The sequence below is a fragment of the Panthera uncia genome (assembly GCF_023721935.1).
Source record: "Panthera uncia isolate 11264 chromosome C1 unlocalized genomic scaffold, Puncia_PCG_1.0 HiC_scaffold_3, whole genome shotgun sequence".
Lineage (NCBI taxonomy): Eukaryota > Metazoa > Chordata > Mammalia > Carnivora > Felidae > Panthera > Panthera uncia.
The window spans coordinates 96,293,168-96,318,692 of record NW_026057584.1 but is presented as its reverse complement, the minus strand read 5'-3'; the positions used below and the strand labels follow the sequence as shown (position 1 = coordinate 96,318,692).

General features: G+C 34.4%; 1 protein-coding gene across 1 annotated transcript in view; it reads right to left on the bottom strand.

Annotated features, from left to right (window-relative positions):
• The window catches only part of ACTR3 (actin related protein 3), a 77,728-nt gene that overhangs the window by 13,626 nt on the left and 38,577 nt on the right, over positions 1-25,525 (bottom strand). The window contains exons 4-11 of the mRNA XM_049615720.1: positions 24,412-24,522; positions 20,061-20,156; positions 18,199-18,306; positions 12,961-13,104; positions 10,752-10,925; positions 4,128-4,220; positions 3,798-3,923; positions 590-673 (exon numbers count right to left, since the gene is read on the bottom strand). Of these exons, the coding sequence (XP_049471677.1) occupies positions 590-673; positions 3,798-3,923; positions 4,128-4,220; positions 10,752-10,925; positions 12,961-13,104; positions 18,199-18,306; positions 20,061-20,156; positions 24,412-24,522 (936 nt within the window). The remainder of the gene's footprint in view (positions 1-589; positions 674-3,797; positions 3,924-4,127; positions 4,221-10,751; positions 10,926-12,960; positions 13,105-18,198; positions 18,307-20,060; positions 20,157-24,411; positions 24,523-25,525) is intronic.

Below are 25,525 nucleotides of genomic sequence, written 5' to 3'. Positions count from 1 at the left end.
TATCTACACAGAAAAAACAATGACCTTCTGATATCTATATTATCACAAGGTTAAAAGAATTTTCCCTAGAGATAAATTTTAACACCATAAATGCTTATTCTAAAAAAATGTCTAGCGAGCAAAAAATAAAATCCAAAGGACTTCTACTTTTTAAAATACTATATATATATATGTACGTATGTGTATATATATATATATATATATATAGTATGTCTATATAGAGAGAGACATCCGATTTTAAAACCTGCTCATGCAATATACAAATACAATTTAAAGAAATTTCCTTCGTTCTTCTGAACTGTGTAAGTCCTGGGGTGCTTGTGTGGCTCAGTCGGTTAAGCATCTGACTCTTGATACCGGCTCATGGTCTGTGAGATGGAGACCTGTGTCCAGCCCTGCGCTGACAGCAGGGAGGCTATGTGGGATTCTCTCTCTCTCCTTCTCTGCCTGTCTGCCCCTCCTCCACTTGCACACACACTCTCAATCTCTCAAAATAAATAATAAACGTTAGAAAATATTTTTAATTATGTCAGTACTGGTGAATTCTCCCATCTGAAAAATCACATTTTAAATGTAAGCTTTATCTCACCGTGGAAGCCAGCATCGATCCTCCAAACCAAACTGCGTATCGCTGCATGTGGTGTGTAATGACTTGTACATCAATAGGTTTTGGCTAAAAATGAAACAGCAAGAGCAGTTCGAGAAATAAATTCAAGTAACGATTTCTGTATTATGTAACTTTAAATGTATATAGACTAAAATATAATGTTTCAGATATTCAAAAATAATAAAACTCTAAGAGGACGCACATAAAGCAAAACAAAACACGACAGAAACAAATTAAGCTAATTTTTAAAAGAAAAAAAAACCAACCACTCTGAAGTGGCGAAAGCGACTAACCCAATTGTGAACACAGTATTATGACTGTGCCTTCTGGCTTAAGATAAAAATTAACTGTTGAATTCCAGTTAATATATTTCTCACAATAGTATGGATTAACAATTCTGAAAGTACTATATACATATTCCAGATTCGAGCAAAAACATAAATATATTGTAGATAATAGAAGCCAAGATTCTCACTGTCAGAAAACACAACATTACAAATATGGAAGAGAAGAAGGCTAGATTGAACTTCTGGTATTCTGGAACTGGAAGTATAGGTATGCATTCAGAGTTTTAAATTTATATAGATATAAAACTAGATATAGATTGTGTGTGTGTGCGCGCGCGCAAGCGAACACACGCACGTACACACAAACACATCCTAGTTCTGTACACCAAGGCCTGAAGTGGTGACCCTCAGTAACAATAAACATAACTAGTATCCACAACTTGGTTGCTTAATAGCATTTTGCACAAAAAGGAACAGAAAGGAAGAGAAGAACCTGAATTATTCTGCTGTGTCAAGGAGTAACAAAGCACCGAAAGAATACTAGAGATGCATCAAAAGGACAAAAAGCCATCTTTAAGGTCTCCTACTGGCCAAATCTGAGAAATCTGAGCATCAAAATTAAAGATATTAATAGTAATAATGATATGTTGATATTATATCACAATGATATTAAATTATATAATATGAGAAATCAGGTTTTCACAGAGGTATTACTGAATGAATGAATGAATGAATGAAAGAATGAATAAAGGAATGAGAAGGAAAAACTCTTCCTTACAGTAAAATGAGACTTAAAAAACACAGATGGAATGACTGGAATGTACAGAATACCAGCTGGCAACTACCACAACGATAACTATTTCAGAAAAGAAAAATGGATGTTAAAACCAGGGCTGAAAGTTTGATAAAAACCAGGATAGCTGCATAGTCTGAAACTATCTTTCCATAATATTCTTATTAAATATAAAGAAAAATAACTTCACAGAGAAACCTAACAAACACAACTTTATTAACCAACCGATCAAAATTAACATCTGGGACAACTTATACCATGTGTTCAGTGATACAATGCACTAAAAAGGATACAACATGATTTCTGTGGTATTACTGCCAAAGTACCTGATCTGAACCTAACTTATCATGAGGAAATATCCCCAATTGACAATCCCAAATTGAGAAACATCCTGCAAAATAAATGGCCTGTATGTATTCTTCAAAAACGTTAAGGTTAAAAAAGACAAATAAGACTGAGTACTTGTTCCAGATTGAAAGGACATAATAATTATCTCAAACATGTGATTCTGGATTGGGTTCTAGACCAGAAGTTTTTTCTTTTGCTATAAAGGACAATAATGGAAGAACTGTTGAAACCTGAATCGGGTCTATAACTAAATTATATATTATATCAAGCTTGTGTGATTTTTACAACTGTAATGTATTGTTTGGGGACATACACTAAAACATTTAGGGGTGATGGACCATTATATTTCCAACTCACTCTCAATTCAGAAAAATGTGTGTATATATGCATATGTACATATATTTATAGATATAGAATAAAGCAAATATAAAATGCTAACATTTGGGGAATCTAGGTGAACGATTTATCGGAATTCCTTCCACTAAGTTTTGTAACTTTTCTCTAAGTATGAAATTATTTCAAAATAAAAAATTTACAAACTTACAGGTCATAAAAAATGGCTTATTTTGTTGCTGTTAAAACTATTTTAGTTGCCATTAAAAATTACAGATTGAAAGGGAATAAAGCCAGATTTAGATATAGATATATAAAAATGTTATGAAAGTCCATAAAAATATCATATAAAAGAAAAAGAGAGGCAGAGTCCTCCAGTAAACATTATTTTTCCTGTATCATTAGTGTCAATACAGTTGACATCACTGAGGGGAAAAAATCTCTCATTTTTTATTTTGAATGTACGAGCAACCTAAAAATGTTAAATTTTTACTTTATTAAAATACTACACTCAAAAATAGCATTTCTACTTTCATTTCATGTCTCTGAGTCATTACAAACTAAACAACTACTTAAACATATTTTATTCTGCAGTCCAAGGGACAGGTCTAAGATAACCAAAATTTAGTGGGTGATTTTGCTGTTTAAAAGGGTCTCCAACCACAGTAGTGCCAAACTCTAGAGGATCATGTTTTACTTTTAAGTAATTTTAAATGATTAGTAGTCTCAGATGAAGCCCTCATTCTTAATAATTTTCCAAGTTGAATAAAATGTATTTTTATTTAGCAACATATCCTCTAAATCAATGTTTTGTATCAATAGTCTACAATGAATAAGGATGAAACGTAACATTTACTGAAAATCTGTCTCATGAATATAGAAAGCCGACATCCGAAAATTTAAAATTAATTTTGATTTTGACAGTGAACCCAAAATCCAGGACATGCAAAAGAAAAGTTATTTCTGCCACCAGTGTGATTTTACACTATGAGCTGCTATGGGGGATAGGGGTGGGTAGGGTCAGTCTGTATAAGCAGGCTTGACCCCACAACATCAGCTTCTCTCTCATCTCAGCTTTATTGTACTACTATTGGAGAATTTAAATTGTGTAGATTCCCTAAGGAATATTATCCCTGGAGTATGCAAGATATCTGTTCTATATAATATGTTATCCGTGAGAGAGGTATGAAAAAATGTTGCTTACACGGACTAAGAATACTTTCCAGAAATGTAGGTGATATCCTAGAGGAATAAAAATGACCAAGAATATCATGGACATGAATGTGTAATATTAACCACTTTCCATTAGAATGCCTGATAGACGCCTCTTATTTTCCTAAATTAAAGCAAAAATTGGCAGACATTTCCCATCACCATTATAAGAATCAAGAAAGCCCCTACCCTCCCACCAATAACTGAGAAAACCAACCTTCAATCTGCCACCACTCAATTCCTCACTTAGTTTCAGTCTGGCATCTACAGTTCTTTTCAAATCTCTTTGTAAGCGACGTCCAAAGTCCCTGAACATGGTTGAACCTCCAGAGAGGACAATATTCTACATTGGTGGAGAAAAATAAATAAGTATTGACTTTTATTTAAAAGGAAAAAGAACATTTTTAAAGACATAAGAAACAATACTAAAATCCTATCAGAGCCTTTTGAAGAGAGGTTTTTCAATTTAATATTCAAGAACAGACCAGAAATTTAAGAAGTTTTTAAAAGTATGGCCTTGAACAGTAATTTTGCTGTAAATACTGACCTTGTAGAGAGGACGTCTGACATCAATAGGGCAATTCTGAATTACTTCATCTACAACTTCTGAGATAGGTTGAGTAAAGTCTGGATTAGCAAACTGAAAAGTAAAGGTGGATATACGATAGAGATTAGGTTAGTACTGACTTAAATATCACAATAAAAAAGCATGTTTTCAGTTCAAAAACAAAAGAATTTTTATAAATCATGAATTCTGGTCTCTAATTCAAAACTAAAGACACTGAAATCAGAGATTTCAGAAGTCAAATTGTAATAATGATGATATACACCATTTCACAACCATCAGAACAGTAAAAATGTAAAGCTGCACATACACTATGAACTGATAAAAATCTGTGGACACGCACATGAGCAGAGCTGCAAAAATCTGAATTGAATGACACATTTATAGTTGAAGGCAAACAAGGAAATGCTCAGTCTTCTCATTTCACCTTTTATACTATAAGTGGCCTTTTCACGATATATGTAGTGTCACAGTTTCCACAGTTTTGTGGGTGATTTTGCTGTTTAAAAGGGTCTCCAACCACAGTAGTGCCAAAGTGCTATCTACTATTCCTAAGCTTGAGAAGGCTGTGACGTGTGTTATGGAGAAAATACAGTGTTGGTAAGCTTCATTCAAGCATGAGTTACAGGGCTGTTGGCCGTGGGCTCAATGCTAATGATGGAAAATATATACCCGTGTGCCTTTAAACAGAAACACAAATAAAACAAGATTATATGTTCAGTTGACAAAAAATGTAACCTAAAGCTCACAGGACCTAACCTTGTATTTCCCCTACGAACAATGATTTTAGTTTTCACTAATTCGATGTTCACAGCAACTTTATAGAGCATCTACTGTGAATAATGAGAATAAACTGTGTATTTATATGATGATATACCACAAACTATTTCCAAATAGCTGACACTCAAAAGCAAAACTCAATTTTTAAGAAGCTAACTTCAAAAAAATTTGAATGATTACATATATGTAAATCTTTTAAAAATGTTTATTTTTGGGGTGCCCGAGTGGCTCAGTCAGTTGAGCAACCAACTTCAGCTCAGGTCATGATCTCACAGTTCCTGAATTCGAGCCCCACATTGGGCTCTGGATTGAGAGCACAGAGCCTGCTTGGGATTCTCTCTCTCCCCATCTCTCTGCCCCTCCCCTGCCCATGCTCTCTCTCTCAAAAATAAACATAAAAAAAATTTTTTTTTTAATATATGTTTTTGTGAATACATGCACAGTTAAAAAACATGAACTGGATATACACTAAATTTATGACAACCACCCTCAGGAGAAAAAGCAAGGATGGAAACCAAACAGAGAAAGGAAAAGGTCTGAGGAAGGGAAGGTACTCTTTTTGTAATACTTTATTTCTTAAAATCTCAGTATGATAAATATGAGTATTAGTATGTATTTATTTAGAATGGAAGGTACATGTATTAGGCAACACTTTTCAAAATTTTTTTAACAGATCGGTTAGATTGGTAGGTTTCAGATGGAAAGCAGCCTAACAATTTAAATCATCATGGAAATAAGAAGGAGATTAAAAATAGTAAATTTTTAAAAACTTAATTTTTATATACAGCAGGCCTTATACAAGGAGAAATAGTATTAGGGAAGGCTTTCTTCCCCATCATTTATTTTTATATGCATGCCTGTGGCCCTCCAAAACATGCTGTAGCTGTATGTATATTTCTAGATTTCCTCAGAGGAACTACAAAACATAACAGTTTTTTTTTTTGTTTTTTTTGGTTTTTTTTAAGATTTTGAGAGAAAGAGAAAACGGGAGAAAGCTGGAGGAAGGGAGGGGGAGAAGGCGGAGGGACAGAGGGGAGAGGGGGGAGGGAGGGGGAGGGAGGGGGAGGGAGAATCTTAAGCAGTCTCTATGTTCAGCGCTGAGCTACATGCGGGCCTCAGTCTCATGATCTTGGGATCATTACCTAAGCCAAAATCAAGAGACGGATGCTCAACCATCTGAACCACCCTAGCACCCATAAAATAGTTTTTGAATACTAGATCTCAGAATTCAACTTGTATTTTGAAACAAAGACCTCATTTTACTAAAACTTTTCAAAAATATATGTATGTGGCCATTCTTTAAAATTGGAGAGGAAATGCTAGATGGGGTTTTTCCTAGTTAAAAATAAAAGGTCAAAAGTTAGCCTAATTTGTCAAAATAAACAAGTATATTTCACTAAAATGAATAAAATTTAAAGTACAGTCCAGAAAATGAGTTGCCAACCACATTTCTCGGCCTCTCATTTTTCACATTAGGTTGTCTAATGGGAGAGACAACATTCCTTTGTTCAATAAACTGATTCTAGAACTTGACTGATAACTCATGCATTTGTCAATTTTTTCCAGTTTTTAAATTTAGTTTTAAGTTATTGAGAGTTTGGGCATATAATGAAAAGAGATTTAACGTTACTTAAATGATGAAGCATAATGATACAAAATATTTTACTTTAGATAAAGTAAAATATCACTAGCAAAGATTCTACTGACTTCTATTATCATAGTAAAAAAACAAATGGTAGTCAACATCTATCTATTTAAAGCATACCCTAACAGGGGTATAGAATTCCTAGGAATAATGAATAGCTACAAGTGGGTAGAGAAATGGGGCTCATACTGAGGCTTGAAAACCCAAACTACAGACTATTTGTTCCATCTGTTAGAGGTAGTCCATATTGCATCCTGTGGGAAAATGGGAGAATATAACTCCACTCAGCTGGCTCTGTATGCCATTTACAGTCAATCTTAGTTTATGGGCAAGGAATGGCTCAGTTCACAATTAACTGGAATGAGTAACAGAATTGGAATCCTGAAAATTTCATTTTGTGATGTGTATAACCACTCTCTAAGCTTTAGACTATGAAATCTCTAAGGAAACTTCAATTCTCAAAACACGCTTTTATGATCCCATAATGATACCTTCAACCTGAGAACCTGTCATGAGATTTAATCCTCAAAATGTGGAGAACATTAACAATCCAATAGAAAATATGGTCTATAGGGGCGCCTGGGTGGCTCAGTCGGTTAAGTGGCCGACTTCGGCTCAGGTCATGATCTCGCGGTCCGTGAGTTCGAGCCCTGCGTCAGGCTCTGTGCTGACAGCTCAGAGCCTGGAGCCTGTTTCAGATTCTGTGTCTCCCTCTCTCTGACCCTCCCCCGTTCATGCTCTGTCTCTCTCTGTCTCAAAAATAAATAAATGTTAAAAAAAAAATTAAAAAAAAAAGAAAAAGAAAATATGGTCTATAATATCTCATCAATTTACTAATACAGAACTTAAAAATTCTATACATTGTCTTTTGTTAGCCATACTCCTTAGTACTTACCTAAACAATATACACACACACACACACACACACACACACAAAGGAGCACGCACTCAAGAGATTAACCTTTCCGTAATTCTTTCCCAAACCTTTAAGACAGTTCACCTGCTATAACAAGATCAGAAAAAGGCAGGGATAGGGTCATTCATTCCTGTGCCATGCCCTTCTCATAGCAATTTTTAATCAGGAACATACAAAAGATAGAATTTATACAACCTTTCAATATTCACATACCCTGGACTCACCCATAGATATTCTGATTTAGAAAGAAATGAAGTCTGATTTGAATACATCTTTACAAAAAGCTTGGGGACTATTGTGCTTTATAGAATCCCAGGAGAGAATGTGTAGAATGTATCGAGTGAAGCAGCAAGCAATGAATACTTAGTAATAAATAAATGAAGGTAAAGAGTTAAGAATTAACAATAAATTGTTGCAGGTTATTTAATACTTTAATACTAACAGGCTCAACCTAGGGTCCCTACTAAGCATATTTTTAGGCCTTTGCTTTCCCTTTCAGCAAAAGGATTAGTCCTGCCTCTGTTTTCTGATTGTGTCTTAATACTGCTACAAGTGGCTAACAAGAGAGGAGTATCTTTTCTCTCTTCTGAGAAATTTACAGAAAATACACTCAAAGTAGACAAAGCAGTCAAAATAGCTTTGTCAAAAAAATTTAATTTCCTTTAAAAAAAAAAATCAAAGTGCCAAACCCGTTCCTTCTAAAAACAGCTCAGGTATTTGTGAAGAATTCAGCAATTCGAAAAATAAATATCCTTACTCTTTCATACAGTTTATCATCAGTGTTCAAATTCAGGTACCTACACTTTTATCTAGCCAAAACAAAAACCAGAGTGAATTCTTCAGATGACAAGAGGAACTGTGACACAGAAAAATCTAGAACTACATAAGACAGAATCTTAAAATTCACTTGGGAAGTGACACAGTTCATATGATACCAAAAAAAGGGGTGGGGGTCTATTCTGGAAAAACATGATGAACTGTACACACATATCTTCTTCTCTCTACTAAAAGCACGAATAAAGAAAAATTATCAAAAAGGCATAATCCCAAATGTATGTAGAGAAGAGAACAGGAAGAAACAGCAACAAAATTTGGCAAACTAGAATCTGGAAGGCAGATGGACAAGACCATACATTCCCTCCAAAACACTTAGTAAGTCATCAGTAGGGAAAGCCAAGAATAGGGCTGTTTCTATCACCAGCCCACCCCCCCTCCAAAGAACTGGCTGTTATGTGTTAGCACTGAAATGGAAGGGCTGTCTAAAATCTTACAACACCCAAATACTAGTCTGACCACAATGCCTTATCCTTCAGGGGCTCACTCCTTTGCTCCCAATTTACAGTTATCTGCAATTCATCATGATCTCCAATCCCTGGCCATACCCCTCATTATCCCTAAGTAAGTCAGGCCTTTCGGATTCAGGCTCTTACACTCCACAAAACTCTGACCTCTGCCTTGTCAAAACACTTTGTTCCTTTTCCACAACTGCCTGGGAGGGAAAACACTGCTCTATGACTCAAAGTTCTGAGTCTCTAACTTTTGTAGTGCCACCCCCCTACTATTAATATAGTCACCCTCTCAATTCTTCTCACTAATGATTATACAAGTTACTGTTGTCTCCTAGCCCTCAACTTTATGTCCATTCCCTTCTCCCAACACAATAGCTTGACTCCCCTTCATGAAAAATAAAACTATGCACTGTGACAATGAACTTCCTAAGCTACCTGCCTACTCCTCTATCCACTCTTCCCAGCTTCACATTTTCCTGTACCCATACATAACTCTTTACCTCTACCACTGGGGTAATCCCTCTTAAAGACAAAACAACCTCAGCCTTATTCTTGCAACTGGGCTCTTCTCAGTCCCTCCTTCATCTGGAAAACTGCAATAAACTAACCTGTTTCCAACACCTCTGTTCTAATTCATCCCACACAGTGCAGCCAGAGTGACCTTTCTAACACCGTTCATAAATCTGTGTCATTTGCACTGAAGATTTCTGCACAACTCCAGAATCCAGTAAACTCCATTCTGTAGCATATTAATCCCTCATGAACACCCATCTGGACCCATCTCCTAACTCCCTTCCTTTATACTTCTATTATTTAGCTCTCTCCTCTCCCAGACTTCTACCCAGTCTATCCCCTTTGCCAGAAACATACTCCCCTAACATACCTGCCTGACAAATACCTATTCATCCTTGAAGTCTCAGTTCAACTGTTACCTCATCTAAGAAGTTTCCGTAGTTCGCCCAAGCAGACTTAGATGTTCTTTGTTCCTATCCCCTACCCAGATCCATGCATTTATTAAAGCAACTTTACCTGTTTAGCTATTCATCTCCCTTATTCTCTGAGCTCAGTAAAACCAATATAAAATAATTTTTCATCTTTGAATATTCCGTACTTAAACTGAGACCATGAAAACTGTATTCACTTACTATTTGCTAAGAGAATAAACAATATTCAAAAACAACTGTTCTTAATGTCAAATACGCACAAAAAACATTTAATGTAATTCTATTAACAAGTTTTTTATAGAGGCACCTGGGTGGCTCAGTCGGTTAAGCATCCAACTTCAGCTCAAGTCATGATCTCACAGTTCATGAGTTCGAGCCCCATGTCAGGCTCTGTGCTGACGTGACAGCTCAGAGCCTGGAGCCTGCTTCAGATTTTGTGTGTGTGTGTGTGTGTGTGTCTCTCTCTCTCTACCCTTCCCCTGTTCATGCTCTGTCTCTCTCTCTCAAAAATAAAAAAAAAAAATTTTTTTAATAAGTTTCTCATACTAAGTTATTAGAAGAGTTTTTCATTATTAAAAACACACCATTTCATTAATTTAATAAAACCTGTACATTACTAACATTTCACAGAGATAGAAAACTACTTTGTTAATAATATTCTGTTACGATACTTAAAGGTTCTTTGTCTAATGGCCACTTTATATGAGGACAGTGGCAGTTCTAGAACTTATCCCCAAATATTTTATTTAAATGGTCATAAATTTTAAGGGCTCTCGTCTTTGCATGACCCCACATAAGCCAAATTTTAAAAAGACAAGTTTCAGTTTTCTAAATGCATGAAAACAGTAACTTGTTTAGCCTATTTCAACATAGGCAATTTTTCCTCTTGAAAATGATTAATTCCCTATAGCATTTTAGTATACAAAAGAAAGTTCCTGAGATTAACTCTTTCCTGAATATCTTATAGTTCATTGATAATTTCTGCCAAATTTTTCAAAACCATTCCATCTAAAAAAAAAAAAAAAAACTTACCTCTGGATGAAAAAAGATTTCAGGTCCCAAGAATCTCTCATAACCAACATCAATAGAAAATTCTTTTTTTGAGATAGCATTGATTCCAGTATATTGCTTAATCCACTTTGATCCATCTGTGTCATACTTGTTAAATTCTTTTACTAAATCTGGGCAGACATAACTATAGCGCTCCTAGAAAAACAAAGAATTGAGTAATTATTTCCTCATTTTAGTAACGGTAAAAAAAGATGGCATATTTTCAGTAAACAAGAATCAAATGAACCAATACCTTCAGAAAATAAAGAAATTAAGCTGAGGAAAATTTCATGTTACGGTATTGTCTGATGTTTAGTACAAATAAAAAGCTCATCTCTCATCTCCTACACATAACTCCTGGCTTCATATATAAATTGAGTAAGATCTGACCAACTAAAGAGACAATCTCTATTATTTTAATGTTATTTCATGAAAATATTCATTTCTGTCATTCAACATTTTATACTGCTTCAGTAATTAATGGAGTTTACATTCAAGAGAGAAGAAAACATAAAATACATAATAACCAGAGAATAAATAATAGTTGAAATAACCACACAAATTAATATAGATACTTAATCCTTAATACCTATCTGAAAGAAAACTGAACATGGTCTAAGCAAATGAGCAAAAGAAAAATGACTGAAAATAAAAACTATTCTTTTTTACTATATCACCTACAATGCTAAATTGTTGCATATCTGATTATATGCCCTAAGTAAAAGTTTTTATCAAAACTGCAATTCAAAAATGTTATGGGTTATAACATTCTGTTTGCAACTTATGGGTTCCTGAATCCAAGTCTCAGGGTTTTTTTGTTTTTGCTTTTGTTTTTTTTTTGTTTGTTTTTGTTTTTTTTTAAGAAAAACACACAGGGGTGCCTTGGGTGGCTCAGGCAGTTAAGTATCTGACTCTTGATTTCAGCTCAGGTCATGATCTCACAAATCCTGAGTTCGAGCCTCACATCAGGCTCTGTGCTGACAGCATGGAACCTGGTTGGGAGACTCTGTCTCCCTCTGTCTCTGTTCATCCCCACTCATGCGTGTTCTCTCTCTCTCTCTCTCTCTCTCTCAAAAAAAAAAAAAAAAAAAAAAAGGATTAAAACAAAACAAAAAAGCCACACATTTCATATAGTTTTGCACATCAAGAATCCTAATCTGCAATAGCTACAACTATTATTACTAATAACCAAAAGACATAAAAGGAAAAAGTACTGAAAAACAAAGGACAATTTGATTATGTTACCGTAGGTCTTCTTTCTCCAAACCTTGGAAGTAGAAATTACATGGAAATAATAAGTTTTAAAAGACATTCACACTGAGCATTAGTATTCTCTAGATTTAAATCATTGGTGCTCTTATCATTTTTTTAAATTCCAAAGACTTCCCGAAGATGCTATAGCAGTAATGTTCATATTAATTTTTTACACATTTAATTTCGATGTCACCATTGGCGTCTTTTGGCAGCCATTTAGTAATTTAGTAATTTTAGCCATTTAGTAATTAGGAACAGTAAATTCATTTTCATTCCTGACCTTTGACGAGTGGCAGAAACCCTATAATCATGCAGATAGGCAATAAATAGTTATTTCTGCTGGGGCAGTATTACTTTCACATACTGAAAACATAGGAGAAATCCACGGAAATTTGTTTAGGTATGCTGGCAAGTGAGAAATTTAAAAAGCAATGCTAAATATTTTGATGGTTTACATAAAGCACTGATAGACTTATGTAAGATACATATTATAACACCTTACATAGCCTTTACACGTTTCTATTTGCCATATCACTGGAGCCAAACCTATATTCTATAGACAAATGAAACAATTACATTAAAAAAAAATTTTTGCAACAGAAAACTCTTAGGATTAAAATAAAGAATTCAGTGAAAAAACTAAGATACGAGGACTCTGAAGTGAACTAATGAGTTTTACTATGAGGAATAATCACAAAATGCATGCTAAAGTCAAATGTTCTTGACTCAAATGTGAAATGTGGAGACAACAGGCACAAGGCTGATAATTCCCCAAAATTTCCTTACAAGAAATACAGAGAAAACATATACATAATTAAGAGTAATGATTTGCAAAGGGTTTTTTAAGTACTATTCTTCATCTAATAGTTTCTCATGTTAACACTGTAAATTTGACTTTAATTTTTAAATGAATTACACACTCCTCATTATTTTGTACCTTTACTGCCTTAGCAGTTTCCAAGGATTGTTCTGGAGGGATTCCTACTTCTCGGTCTCTCAGCAACTGCTGAATAAAATATGTTATATCTCGTCCTGCGATTGGAATGTGCTTAATACAGCTGCCAATCACATACCCTTCGGCCTAGATGAAAAAAAAAGTCTCAAGTTTACTTTCAATGATTTCAAGATTAATATAACACAAATAACCATTATAATAAGACTAGGTTCTCAAGTTAGTGTATTTATATTCTCAAGTACTACTTTATCCCAGGAGAATTCTTCTAGTCTTTATTCCTCAAGTTTATTCCTCACAATACTATATTACATAATTTATAGTACTATACAGATATTATGAACAAGAATGGTCAGCAACTCAGAACTGTTCTTTTAAGAACTCTTGGTAAGAGTTTATAACCAAGACTGAAATGACTGAACAGCACAAACAACGAATTTCAGAAGTATTAAATGTTTTGATATTAGACCAGATAGAAAATTATTTTTAAAACCTTTTATATTATCAGTGAACAGTTTAGACAACATTGTAGGAAATTTATAGTCTACAAACTATCTTTTTTCCTACTGAAGTAGGTACCAATTTCACAAGGCTGAGGCATTCTATGCATCATCATAATGCCAAATAATTAAGTTCCATACAATGAATCCAAATTTTCTGATAGGAGTCAGAGGTACAAAGAATAATGTAGCAATATTAAATTTAATTAACAAAGAATATTAGGGATGTCCTCATCTGGGCACGGCAGAGTATTAGTGATTGGATTTATCCTCTCACCTTAAAGAAAAAACAGGACAAATTATATGAAATAAAGGTTTACAGACAGTGAATGAACAACAGGCAGAGTAGGGCAGTGTTCCCCATGAGAAGAGAAAACAAACAAGATGAATGCTATGAACATCCCATCTCATTGCCTAGAAAAGTGCCCACACAGCAGTAACAGGAGGGAGAACCCAAGCAGAGCCAGAGTCTCATTAAGTTGAGGATACGGAATTTCAATTTCAGGAAGGTCAAGACGGCTACAGTTTGCAAGTCAAACTATTGAAGTGGAAAGAGCTGCACTGACACAGCTTTGGAGATGTGAAAAGTAACACGTAAGCTGACTAATAATCACCACATTCATGTTAGGAAACCATCAAGACCAAAGAAAGAACCTCTAGAAAGGAGGGGACAAAATAATCCCCAAAGCTCTTGCATAACTGGGAATAGTCTACATTCCCATTAATCAGAGTTTAAAGATCTCAAACACAGGGCATTGAGTAGAGTCCACAGAAGGGTATTTCTTCAAGAGTGAGGATAGAGTAGAACCAGACAAAAGACTGTTCTGGACTTGCTCAATAACACTTAAAAGGAGCTCCTAAAAGGATCAAAATGATTCCTAGTAACTTAATTGGGTTCCAGGAAAGAAATCTCAAAATATTTTAAAAAGCCCCTAAAACCCAGGACACAACAATGTAAATATACGGTACCTAATGAAAAATTATAATCAAGCAAGGAAAGAGGAAAATACAACCCTGACTGGGAGAATCATCAAAAGAGAAAGCAACAGAAATACAAAAGATAATAGCATTGATAGACAAAAACACTGAAACAACTATATATTCCACATAAACAAGAAGATCAATGGAAATATGAGTGAGAGAAAGGGAAGATAAAAAAGACCCAAAGAGAACTTCTATGATGAAAAACAAAATATCTGAAATAAAAAATATTCTAGGGGCACCTGGGTGGCTCAAGTTGGTTAAGCATCCTACTTCAGCTTAGGTAATGATCTCATGGTTGGTGAGCATGAGCCCCACATCAGGCTCTTTCCTAACAGCTCAGAGCCTGGATCCTGCTTCGGATTCTGTGTGTGTGTGTGTGTGTGTGTGTGTGTGTGTCTCTCCCCCTCCCCTGCTCATGCTCTCTCTCTCTCTCATGCTTCTCTCTTTCTCTCTCTCTCTCAAAAATAAACATTTAAAAAAGAACAGCATTAAATATATATATATGCTAAATGTGATTAGAGCAAATTAAATTATCTGCTCTAATAATAAAAAAAGTGAACATGAGGACAAGAATGAACCATTCAATTCATGAGTTCCAGCCCCACATCTGTTTCTGTGCCCATGGCACAGCCTGCCTGGAATTCTGTCTGCCCTTCATGCTCGCTTGCTCTCTCACTCTCTCTCTAAAAACCTCAAGGAGAAGAAATGGAAAAAATAAAATAAAAGAATACATTTAGGTACATCACAAACTACTAAAAACTAGTGAACCAGGAATATATTATGAGAAAATCTTGAAGGCAGCTGGACAAATAAGAAACATTACAAAGAAACGAGCTTAGGAATAACAGCAGACTTATACTCACAAACAATGTAAGCCAAAAGACAGTAGAATTACATCTTTAAAATACTAAAAGTAAAAAGCTATCAACCTAAAATTCTATACCAAGTAGTATCTTTCAAAGATGAAGGCAAACTACTTTTTCAAAGGATGTATATAAGTTGAAAGAGTTCATAGTCAGTAGACCAGCACTTTTAAGAAATGCTAAAGGCCATCGCCATCATTCTGGCAGAAAAAAAATTAGGCTAGACGAAAATATGGACCTTCACAAAGGAAACCAGCACTGGAAATGGTAAGTGCATAAATATAAAAGAAACTTACCTTTTTCAAGATCTCTTTTAAAGATGACAACTTGTTATGGGCTGACATGTCCCGCCTCTCCCAAAATTCTCACGTTGAAGTGCTAACCCCTAATACCTCACAGTGTGATTGTATTTGGAGACAGGGACTTTAAAGAGGTAATTAAGTTAAAGTAAGATGATTAGAGTTGGCCCTAATCTAATATGACTTATGTTCTTAAAAGAAGAGATTAGGACACAGACACACAGGGAAGACCATGTACAGATAAATGGAGAGAATTAGGCCATCTTGATAGAAGACACAGAAGCCTCGGAAGAAATCAACCCTGCCAACGTCTTGATCTCAGACTTTATTACCTCCATCTGGGCAAATATTAATTTTCTACTGTTTGAGCCACTCAGTCTGGTACTTTGTTACAGCAGCCCTAACAAAACTAATATACTATTTACAATGAAACAAATTAATAACATAGTGAAAATTTATAACAGGTAGAAGTAAAATAAGTGACAATTATAATTCCAAAGGGAAGTACACTGTTGTACACAGTACCTACTTATAAAACATCAGAACATTATTTGTACTTAGATTATAAGTTAAAGATGTTTATTATAAACTCAAGAGCAACCACTGCCAAAAACAAGCAAATGACAATGACAAAGAAGTAGAACATAGCTAATAAGTCAATAAAGAAAACAAAATAGATTTAAAAAAAATACTCCATTAATTCAAAAGAAGGAAAAGAGTACAAAAACAGGAACATCCAATTCTTAATATCCTTATAAAAATTCACTCTTATTCATGTTCATAACTTCTATTTGAATATTAATTATCAAGATACTGACATTACTGATTAATTTCATAGATCTTCAGATTTGGGTGAATCAGAACCAGTTCACCTACTAGTTCCACAGCCTACTATTTGGTGATCTTAAGAAGGCAATTCACTTATTTTCATTTTTTAATGGGTAAACTGAGGCCCTCAAAAGGTAATATAACCTACATTATAGATTTTGAGGTTCAAACGAGAATTTAAAATGAAAATCTTAAGAAGCTCTATGTACCACTAAGAAAGAAAACTATGACACCAACTATAAAAAAAAAAAAATGAAATATTGGACACATTCCAATATCCAAGATATTAACATATCCCCAATGGCAAAAAAAAAAAAAAAATGTGATATAGCCATACAATGAAATATTATATAGTGTAGCCATATAACGAAATCTTATTTGGCGATAATAATAAATGAAGTACTATCTTGAATCTTGAAAACCTAAGGCTTCATGAAAGAAGCCAGTCACAAAAGACCACAAAGTTTATGACTCCATTTATGTGAAATGTCCAGAACAGGCAAATCAATTGAGACAGAAAGTATGTGAGTGATTGCCAGTGGCTAAGGTTATCAGGGAGAGAGTCTGCTAATGGACAGAGCATTTCTTTTCAGAGTCATAAAAGTGTTCTAAAATTGACTGCGGTGATGGATGCACTCTGAATATACAAAAAACCACTGAATTATACATTTGAAATGGGTGAACTGTATGGTGTATAAATTATATCTCAAGAAAGGTGATACTAAAAAAGGGACAATTATTACTAAAACTATTATGACATTGGGAGAATGGATTATAACATCTAATCTAAGTCAACCCAAGGATGTTATCCTCATCAGAGGATGCCTGATCCATTAAAAATAGGAATGAGAATAATGAAGACATAAAAGTCCCGAAATAATTTCATCCCAAACAGGATATTTAATATAATATAAACATTATTTGAAAAACTGTTTTCTATGTATACCCATCTAATATTATCAAGTATGAATTCAAGTAGTCATTTTCAATATATTAGGCACAATAAAAACCCGAATTTGTCATTAAGAATTGGAAGCACAAAGGCCTTGGCAGAAAAAATGCTATCTCTGACAAACAATACAATCTGATGTATTTTTCTTAATATGCCTTACTAAATCCAAACCACAAAGTACAATCATAACTTGAGCTTTTTATTCAAAAAATAAAATAACTTTCCGGGACACTTAGCTGGCTCAGTCAGTAGAACATGTGACTCCTGATCTCGGAGTCATGTGTTCAAGACCCACCACTGGGTGTAGAATTTAATTTTAAAAAATAAATGAATAATTTCCCAAAATTATTAACAGCCATGAGCTTATAAACTATTTAGTTAACCTACGCACCCAGCTCAAGTTTGTTAATCAAGGATAAGAGAGATTATCAAGTAGCTAACATACACACACAGACATATCCAAACCAGAAAACAGAATTCCATGTCTAAGAAAAGAAAGGTATAATATATTTCCATTCCAGTTACTCCAACATTTGCTAATTATGAATTAGAAATAATTTCTAATATCTTTAAAATCATTTTCTAATTATAGTACAAACCTATAGCAAAAAAGACTTTATAATTTGTTTACAGAATTTAAATATTAATTTGAGCAAAATATAGCTATAGCTGAACAAATGACCAAATTTTTAAAGTGCAACATTTAGAATTTTTTAAAAGTGGTATTAATTCATATAATTTATTTCTGCCAGATGTGTTATCTGATGTCCGATTTGGTAACTGTAAAATATTCTTACCACAGGAATGACATGAGTGACACCGTCTCCACTGTCTATTACTGTACCGGTCAATGTCCGTTCTCCTACTTGTCTTGAGGTCCAAGATGCAGCTAAGGCAAGAACAGCCTTAGACACACACACACACACACACAAATTATGACAGACAGAAAAATAGAAACAAGGGCAAAGAGTTAACAGAAAGAAAACTATTTCAATGGAGTACTACAATTTTAAATGTACAACTGACTCTTGAACAACACCAAGGTTAGGGACACTGACCATTCCAACACAAGCAGCTGAAAATACAAATATAACTTCTAACTCCCCCCAAAATGAACTACTAATAGCCTACTGTTGACCAGAAGCCTTACCAATAACCTAAAGAGTTGATTAACACAGATTTTGTGTGTTATATTGTATACTGTGTTCTTATAATAAAGGAAGCTAGAGAAAAGAAAATGTAAGAAAATTGTAAGGAAGAGAAAATACATTTACAGTACTCTACTAGATTTATCAAAAAAACTCCACAGATTAGTGGACCCATGCAGTTCAAACCTGTGCTATTGAATGGTCAACTACGGTATCTTTGGAAAGAAAATACACAAAATTAATTTACATTATGCAATAAAATTATTCACATCCTACTAATTTACAGGCTTATATTTACTTTCAGGGGCATGTTCATAAATATTCCATGTTTTAACAAGAGACATTTTTCTCCTAAACCCCGCAAAATGGGAAGACTAACATGAGATATCACAGTACTAAGAATGCAAGGACTTAAACTATGTTTATATGAGCTAGCCTATACACAAACCACAAAGTGTAAGGAAGGTAAAGAAATACACAAACACCCAATCACTCGTTATTCCATACACAGATGGCTATAAACAAGTACCTCTATCATAAGATTAGCTCCAAATTTTCTAAGTGCTGCGTGCATTTAGAAATATGTAACAAGTTATTTACCCATAGAAAAAGCCATTATACTCTTCTTAATATTATGATTTAATCAGGAAACAAAGTTGAGGGGACTGCATTTTTCAATGCAAAATACTAGCATGGGCAATAAGATACAATTTTTTTTTTTAAGTTTACAAATAAAGAAACTAACACAGCTAGTTCATTGTTTAAAAACTCAATTTCATACAATCCAAGCTTCAAACAAGATACACAGCCAATAATTAAAAAGAGAGCTAAACTGGCTTTATTTTACCTACTTGCAATATAATAGCTGAAAGGGACCTAGAAAGTTATCTAGGCCATCCTCCTATTTTAGCACAGGATCACACACCATAATCATCATGACCTAAGAGAACTACACAATAGTTTACATACTTATTAAACATTTATGATATGCTAGGCATCACATTCACTACAGGGTTAAAAAACAAGTAAGAGGTGAGCTGTGATCCTGAAGGGTAGGAGAGAAGCCATTCCATGAAGATACACTTACAAAGTAAGTTCAATAAAATACTACAGGGATTTCTGATACATGGAAAACAGAAGGGCACAAAGAAGATGGTCCAATATACCTAGCAGTAAGTCAATCAAAACAAACTATGAAAAAAGGACACAACAACTGTTTCAAGGATAAATGAATATGTATATAAAGTTCCTGACCTGGAGCAAACAATAAATATTAGTTCCCTTATTTCTGTCCCATGAAAGCTTTGAATTATCTAAAGTTCATCAACTTACTTCCTTCAACATTTCTCTTTTGCTGATTAACTCTATTTCCTATGATTTCTAAATTACTGATTCAGGAAAGAACTATGGCATGCTTTGAGGTTATGAAAAATATGTATTTTTTAACAGTGAATTAAACCTTAGATTAAAATTTAAGAGACAAGCTTATCTTGACTTATGAACTTGCTTACCTGCACAGCAATGTACAAGCCTGGAACATTGAAGGACTCAAACATTATTTCAGCAGTATATTCCCTGTTTTCTGGAGTATTCAGTGGAGGTTCAGTCTATTAAATTGAATGTTAAACATTTTAAATAGACAAGATCAGATTATTTTCATAACTTTATAGACAATTTTTAAATAAGAAATAATTTGTCATTTTATTTAAAAGTCTTTTAATTAAATTTGCAGGTACAAAGATAGACATACAGACCAAAGAAAAACTATATAAAGATTTCAAGCAGATCTAGGCATATATGAAAACAATAGTTATTCACACAAGAAACTGACTCCTTATGTCACACCATTAAACATTGATAAAAGGAATGAGAGAGAAAGGAGACCCAGTCAAATCATCTTGTGAAAGGGTAAAGACAGACCTCCAGGGAGACATACCAATCCTATCTGCTGGTGGAAGAACTCTCACCCATGTAATGTTTTCAGCAGGATGTACCTGGTCTATTTACAACTATAATAAATAAGCCAAGATTCTACAAATTTATGGCATGGCTTCTTGGAAAATGTTATAGAAGTCATAAAACTGTTAAGAGTATTAAAATGGAGATGTGTAAGGGTGCCTGGGTGGCTCAGTGAGTTAAGCATCTGACTTCAGCTCAGGTCATGATCTCACGGTTCATGAGTTTAGCATTGGGCTCTGTGCTGTCAGCTCGGAGCCTGGAGCCTGGAGCCTGCTTCGGATTCTGTGTCTCCCCTCTCTCTCTGCCTGTCTCCCGCTTGTGCTCTGTGTCTATCTCAAAAATAAACGAATGTTAAAATTTTTTTTTTTTTTTAAATAAAATGGCGATGTTTACAGTATTCTCTTCCATTTTTGTGACCACATACATCATTTAGAAACCTGCAGATTAAGTCTTGGCCAGAACACATCCTAAGTCAAGAGTGGACTGAGGAAACAGTTACCTGCATTCCTGGACTTCATGTTTCACCTATGCCTCATGACTACTTAAATCATTTACATTATTAAAGCTTGAAACTGGGCAAGACCTCTAATTCTTCTGAATGTGATTTGACAATTCTTTTTGTTATCTCAAATATTGAAACTGAAAGGCAAAACTTTTAAACTTCAGAAGTACAAAAGAATTATCTTTTTGATCTTGAGGTAAGAATGATTCCTTAAATTTCAAGAACACATATTACAAAGAGAAAGATGGATAAAATTCAAATTCATTGCAAATTAAATCTTTTTGTTAATTTAAAAAAAACACTATAAAGTTTTTAAAGAAAAAGGTCGACTAGGAGTAGACTTTTTACACATGTAAACCCTTTAATAGCTAAACTACTTGATATGATTAAACTTATTTAGAGGAGTTTTGGAACATGTTCAAGGATTTGGAGATAATTTAGAGACAGGTACATAGAAAATTAAGCCTCCCAAAAAAAAAACCAAGGCAGTTAAATTATAAACTCCAAGAAAAACAGAAGTTCTATATAAAATAAGATATAATCAGAAGATCTCCCAAGGAAAATATACAAATAGCTAATAAGCACATGAAAAAGTACTCAACATCATTAGTCATCAGAAAATGCAAATTAAAACCAAAATGAGAACTCTTACACACCCACCAGAATGGCTAAAATTAAAAAGACTGACACCAAATGTTGGATAGAATGTAGAACAACCAGATTGCTAACACATTGCTGGTGGGTGTGCAAAAAGGTAGAACCCCTTGGAAAAAGTTCTGAAAGTTTCCTATAAAACCAATCATGCATGTACCCCCATGACACAGCAATTCCATATCTAGGTATTTGCACAAGACAAATGAAAACATGTCCACAAAAAGACTTGTATAAGAATGTTCGCAGCGACAGTTGGGTGGTTCAGTAGGTTGAGCTTCTGACTTTTGATTTCAGCTCAGGTCATAAACTCATGTCCAGCTCTGCTGAGCACAGATCCTGCTTGGGATTCTCTCTCTCCTCTCTCTCTGCTCCTCCCCTGCTCTTTCACACACGCTCACTCTCTTTCTCAAAATACACACTTAAAAAGAAAGTTCGCAATAACCAAAATATGCATAATAATCAAAATTTGGAAACAGCCCAGGTAATCATCAATAAGAAAATGGATAGTGAGGCACATTCATACAATAGAATATGATCCAGCAACAAACTACTGGTATTTACAACAATGTGGATGAATCTCAAAGATTATGCTGGGGGCGCCTGGGTGGCTAAGTCAGTTAAATGTCCAACTTCGGATCAGGTCATGATCTGGCGGTTTGTGAGTTAGAGCTCCACATCAGGCTCTGTGCTGATGGCTCGGAGCCTGGAGCCTCCTTCGTATCCTGTGTCTCCCTCTCTGCCTGCCCCTCCCCGACTTGTGCTCTGTCTCTATCAAAAATAAATAAAATGTAAAAAAAAAAATAATCAATTAGCTTAAAAAAAATGATTATGCTGAATTAAGTCTTAACCAAAGAGCACATCTTGTACAATTCCATTTATACAAAACTCAAATATAAGCGAAACCAATCTGCGCTGGAAAAAATCAGAACAGTGGTTGCCTCTAGGGAAGAGGGGCAGGAAATAATCAGGAAAGGGCATCAGAAAACTTTCCAGGCTGATAGTAATGTTCCATATCTTGGTAAGGGTTTAGGTTACACAGATGTATGCATCTGTCAAAACCAGACAATGGGTAAACTACATCATGTATCCTGTAAAACAAATCCATCCCACCACTTGTTTCTGTAAATTCAATTTTATTGGAACACAGCCATACCCATTCATATAAGTATTTTCTGACACTGCTTTCCTGCTACAACAGCAGAGCTGAGTAGCTGCAAGAGACCACATAGCACTCAAAGCCAAAAATGTTTGCTATCTGGTTCTTCAGAGAAAGTCTGCCAATGCCTGGTCAATATACACTGAATGGTAGAATTAAGATTTGTGCATTTGATAGCATGTTAATGTTATATAAAAGAACTGTAAACAAATAATGAACTGTATTTGATGATATGCATGCTAATGTACTTAGGGGTGAAATTACCCCATCTACAACTCATTGTGAAGTAATTACAAATATAAGATTGGGGTGCTTGAGTGGTTCAGTCAGTTAAGCATCCAACTCTTGATTTCGGCTCAGGTCATGATCTCACGGTTCATGGGTTGGATCCCCACACTGGGCTCTGTGCTGATGGTGCGGAGCCTTCTTGGAATTTCCTCTCTCTTCCTTTCTCTCTGCATCCACACACATGCTCACTCTCTCTCAAAATAAATAAACTTTAATAAATAAATAAATAATAAGATGGAATGATGGATAACCTAATAGCTATCATAAAGCAATTATAAAAAAATTAATACTTGAGTCTAGGTTGTGTACATGTGGATATTTATTGTAAAGCTCTTTCAACTTTGTTTATGGTCTAGCCATAAACAATATTCACAAACTACCATAGTAAAATACAGAATACTGATTTACCAAAAATTATGATATAACCACACTGCAGGGAGGAAAAGATAGGGACTTTGTGTTAACAGAAGGGGGATAAGAGGAAAAGAATAAAAGCCTCATCTTTCCTACTAGGTAGTTAGTAGGTAGTGTCTAATATTCAAATAAACAAGAAATAGAAAACATGTTTAAATTTATGTGATAACTAGCACACACACAAAAAAACTCTTAAAAATTTAAAGTGTTTGTCTCAAGAGAACATGAATCAAAGACTGGGAAAGGTGAGGAAGGAGAATACTATCTTTTTATTTTAAATCTTATACCATTTGATTTTTTAAGCTAAAAACATGTGTTGCACTGATAAAAATAAGAAAAAAGTTTAAAAGTAAATTATATTGTATTTCTGTTGTCAAGAATTATTAATAAATAATAATCAGACTAGTTACTTAAAAAAACAAAGTGAGGTGCCTGGGTGGCTCAGTGGTTAAGCGTCTGACTCTTTACCTCGGCTCAGGTCATGGACTGGAGCCCCCATGTCGAACCCGCTTAAGATTCTCAAGATTCTCTCCCCCGCCCCCAACCCTCTTCCCCTGCTTGCACACGCACAAACACTCTAAAAAGAAAAGAACAAAAGCAAAGTGCCTTATTTCTAATTTGTTTTGAACCTTACTTACAGTTCCTACTGTAAGAATTAAATATTAATTATGAAAACTTTGTAAAGCACCTAACCCTTGGTGTCTCAACATATTACAACTCTAGTGGAACTCAGAATTAGATAATCTTAAAGACAATACAACTTTATAACAAAGTCTCTTAGGTATATGGCAATGTAATAAGAAACTATGCCCTACTGAGTACAGATGTGATGAAAACATTCTCAGCATTTTTCAAAAATATCCCTGATGAAATTACAATTTGTACTTACCAAAAGAAAATAATGGTCTTCTGGTTCTGCCCTTAAATATTTAAAGATCACCTGTTCCATAAACCTTTCCATCAAGTCCCAATCTTCAACTATACCATGGCGAATTGGCCACTATTAAAACGAAACACAAAACAAATGAAATCGATTAATATCAAAAGTAAATATAACTACCCAAAAAAGGTAATATTAAATCAGGACAGAAATTTTTAGGTGTGATTTAATGAGTGTATGTAGATCATGCTTAGGAGACACAAACTTAACTATTTAGAGATCAATGAAATTATTGCTACAACCTATTTTTAGATGGTTCAATTAAAATAAATAACGCAAATATGTCAAATGCTAAAAACTCTTACATCTAGATAAAAGTTCACTGTACTGGTCTTTCTCGATTTCTGAAAATCTTGTAATAATGGGAAAATAACCCATTAAAACTAAAGTCTATGAATAGTATAGTTGATTAAAGTTTCCTTAATTTATAATTTGTTAGCTCTTTCACAAATATTTGTTTTGTGCCTAATATATATAACACAGCTGGTATGTATAAAGCCAGCATAATCATAAATGAAGCATGTTAAATTTTATTTAAAAAGTTATAGATATTTGTACAGAACCATGCTTTAAAACAGAGTCCGAGGGTACTGCTGCAAATTCACAAAGACACCACAACATATTTAAAATTTTCCAGGGAAATACAGTGATACTCAAAATCAGTTTGACACTGCATATCTACTAGTTCAAGGTAGTTCAGTTTCAACATTAGATCATTCTATACTCCTTTCAGTAACATCACTTCTTTGAGAAGCTGGGTTGCCAGCAGTTGCTATTATAAAAACCAAGTACCTCCCCCCAAATAAGAAATGAGGGTGGCAATGAAAAGTTGTGACGTGCCTAACAAGCACATGCATCGTAACAGTTAACTGTGATTATCTGACAATTAAATAAAAATATTTTCCTTTTGAATAGTGTCTTATTTTTTTCAAATGGCTACTAGCTGCTTATCACTAGCTACTTAATAAACACAACTGCTGGGTATTTCTTTTTGTCTAGGTGGTGGGTGGCACAGTAAAAAATCTTACTGAGACACTGAGAGCACCAAGAAAGTTTGTGAACC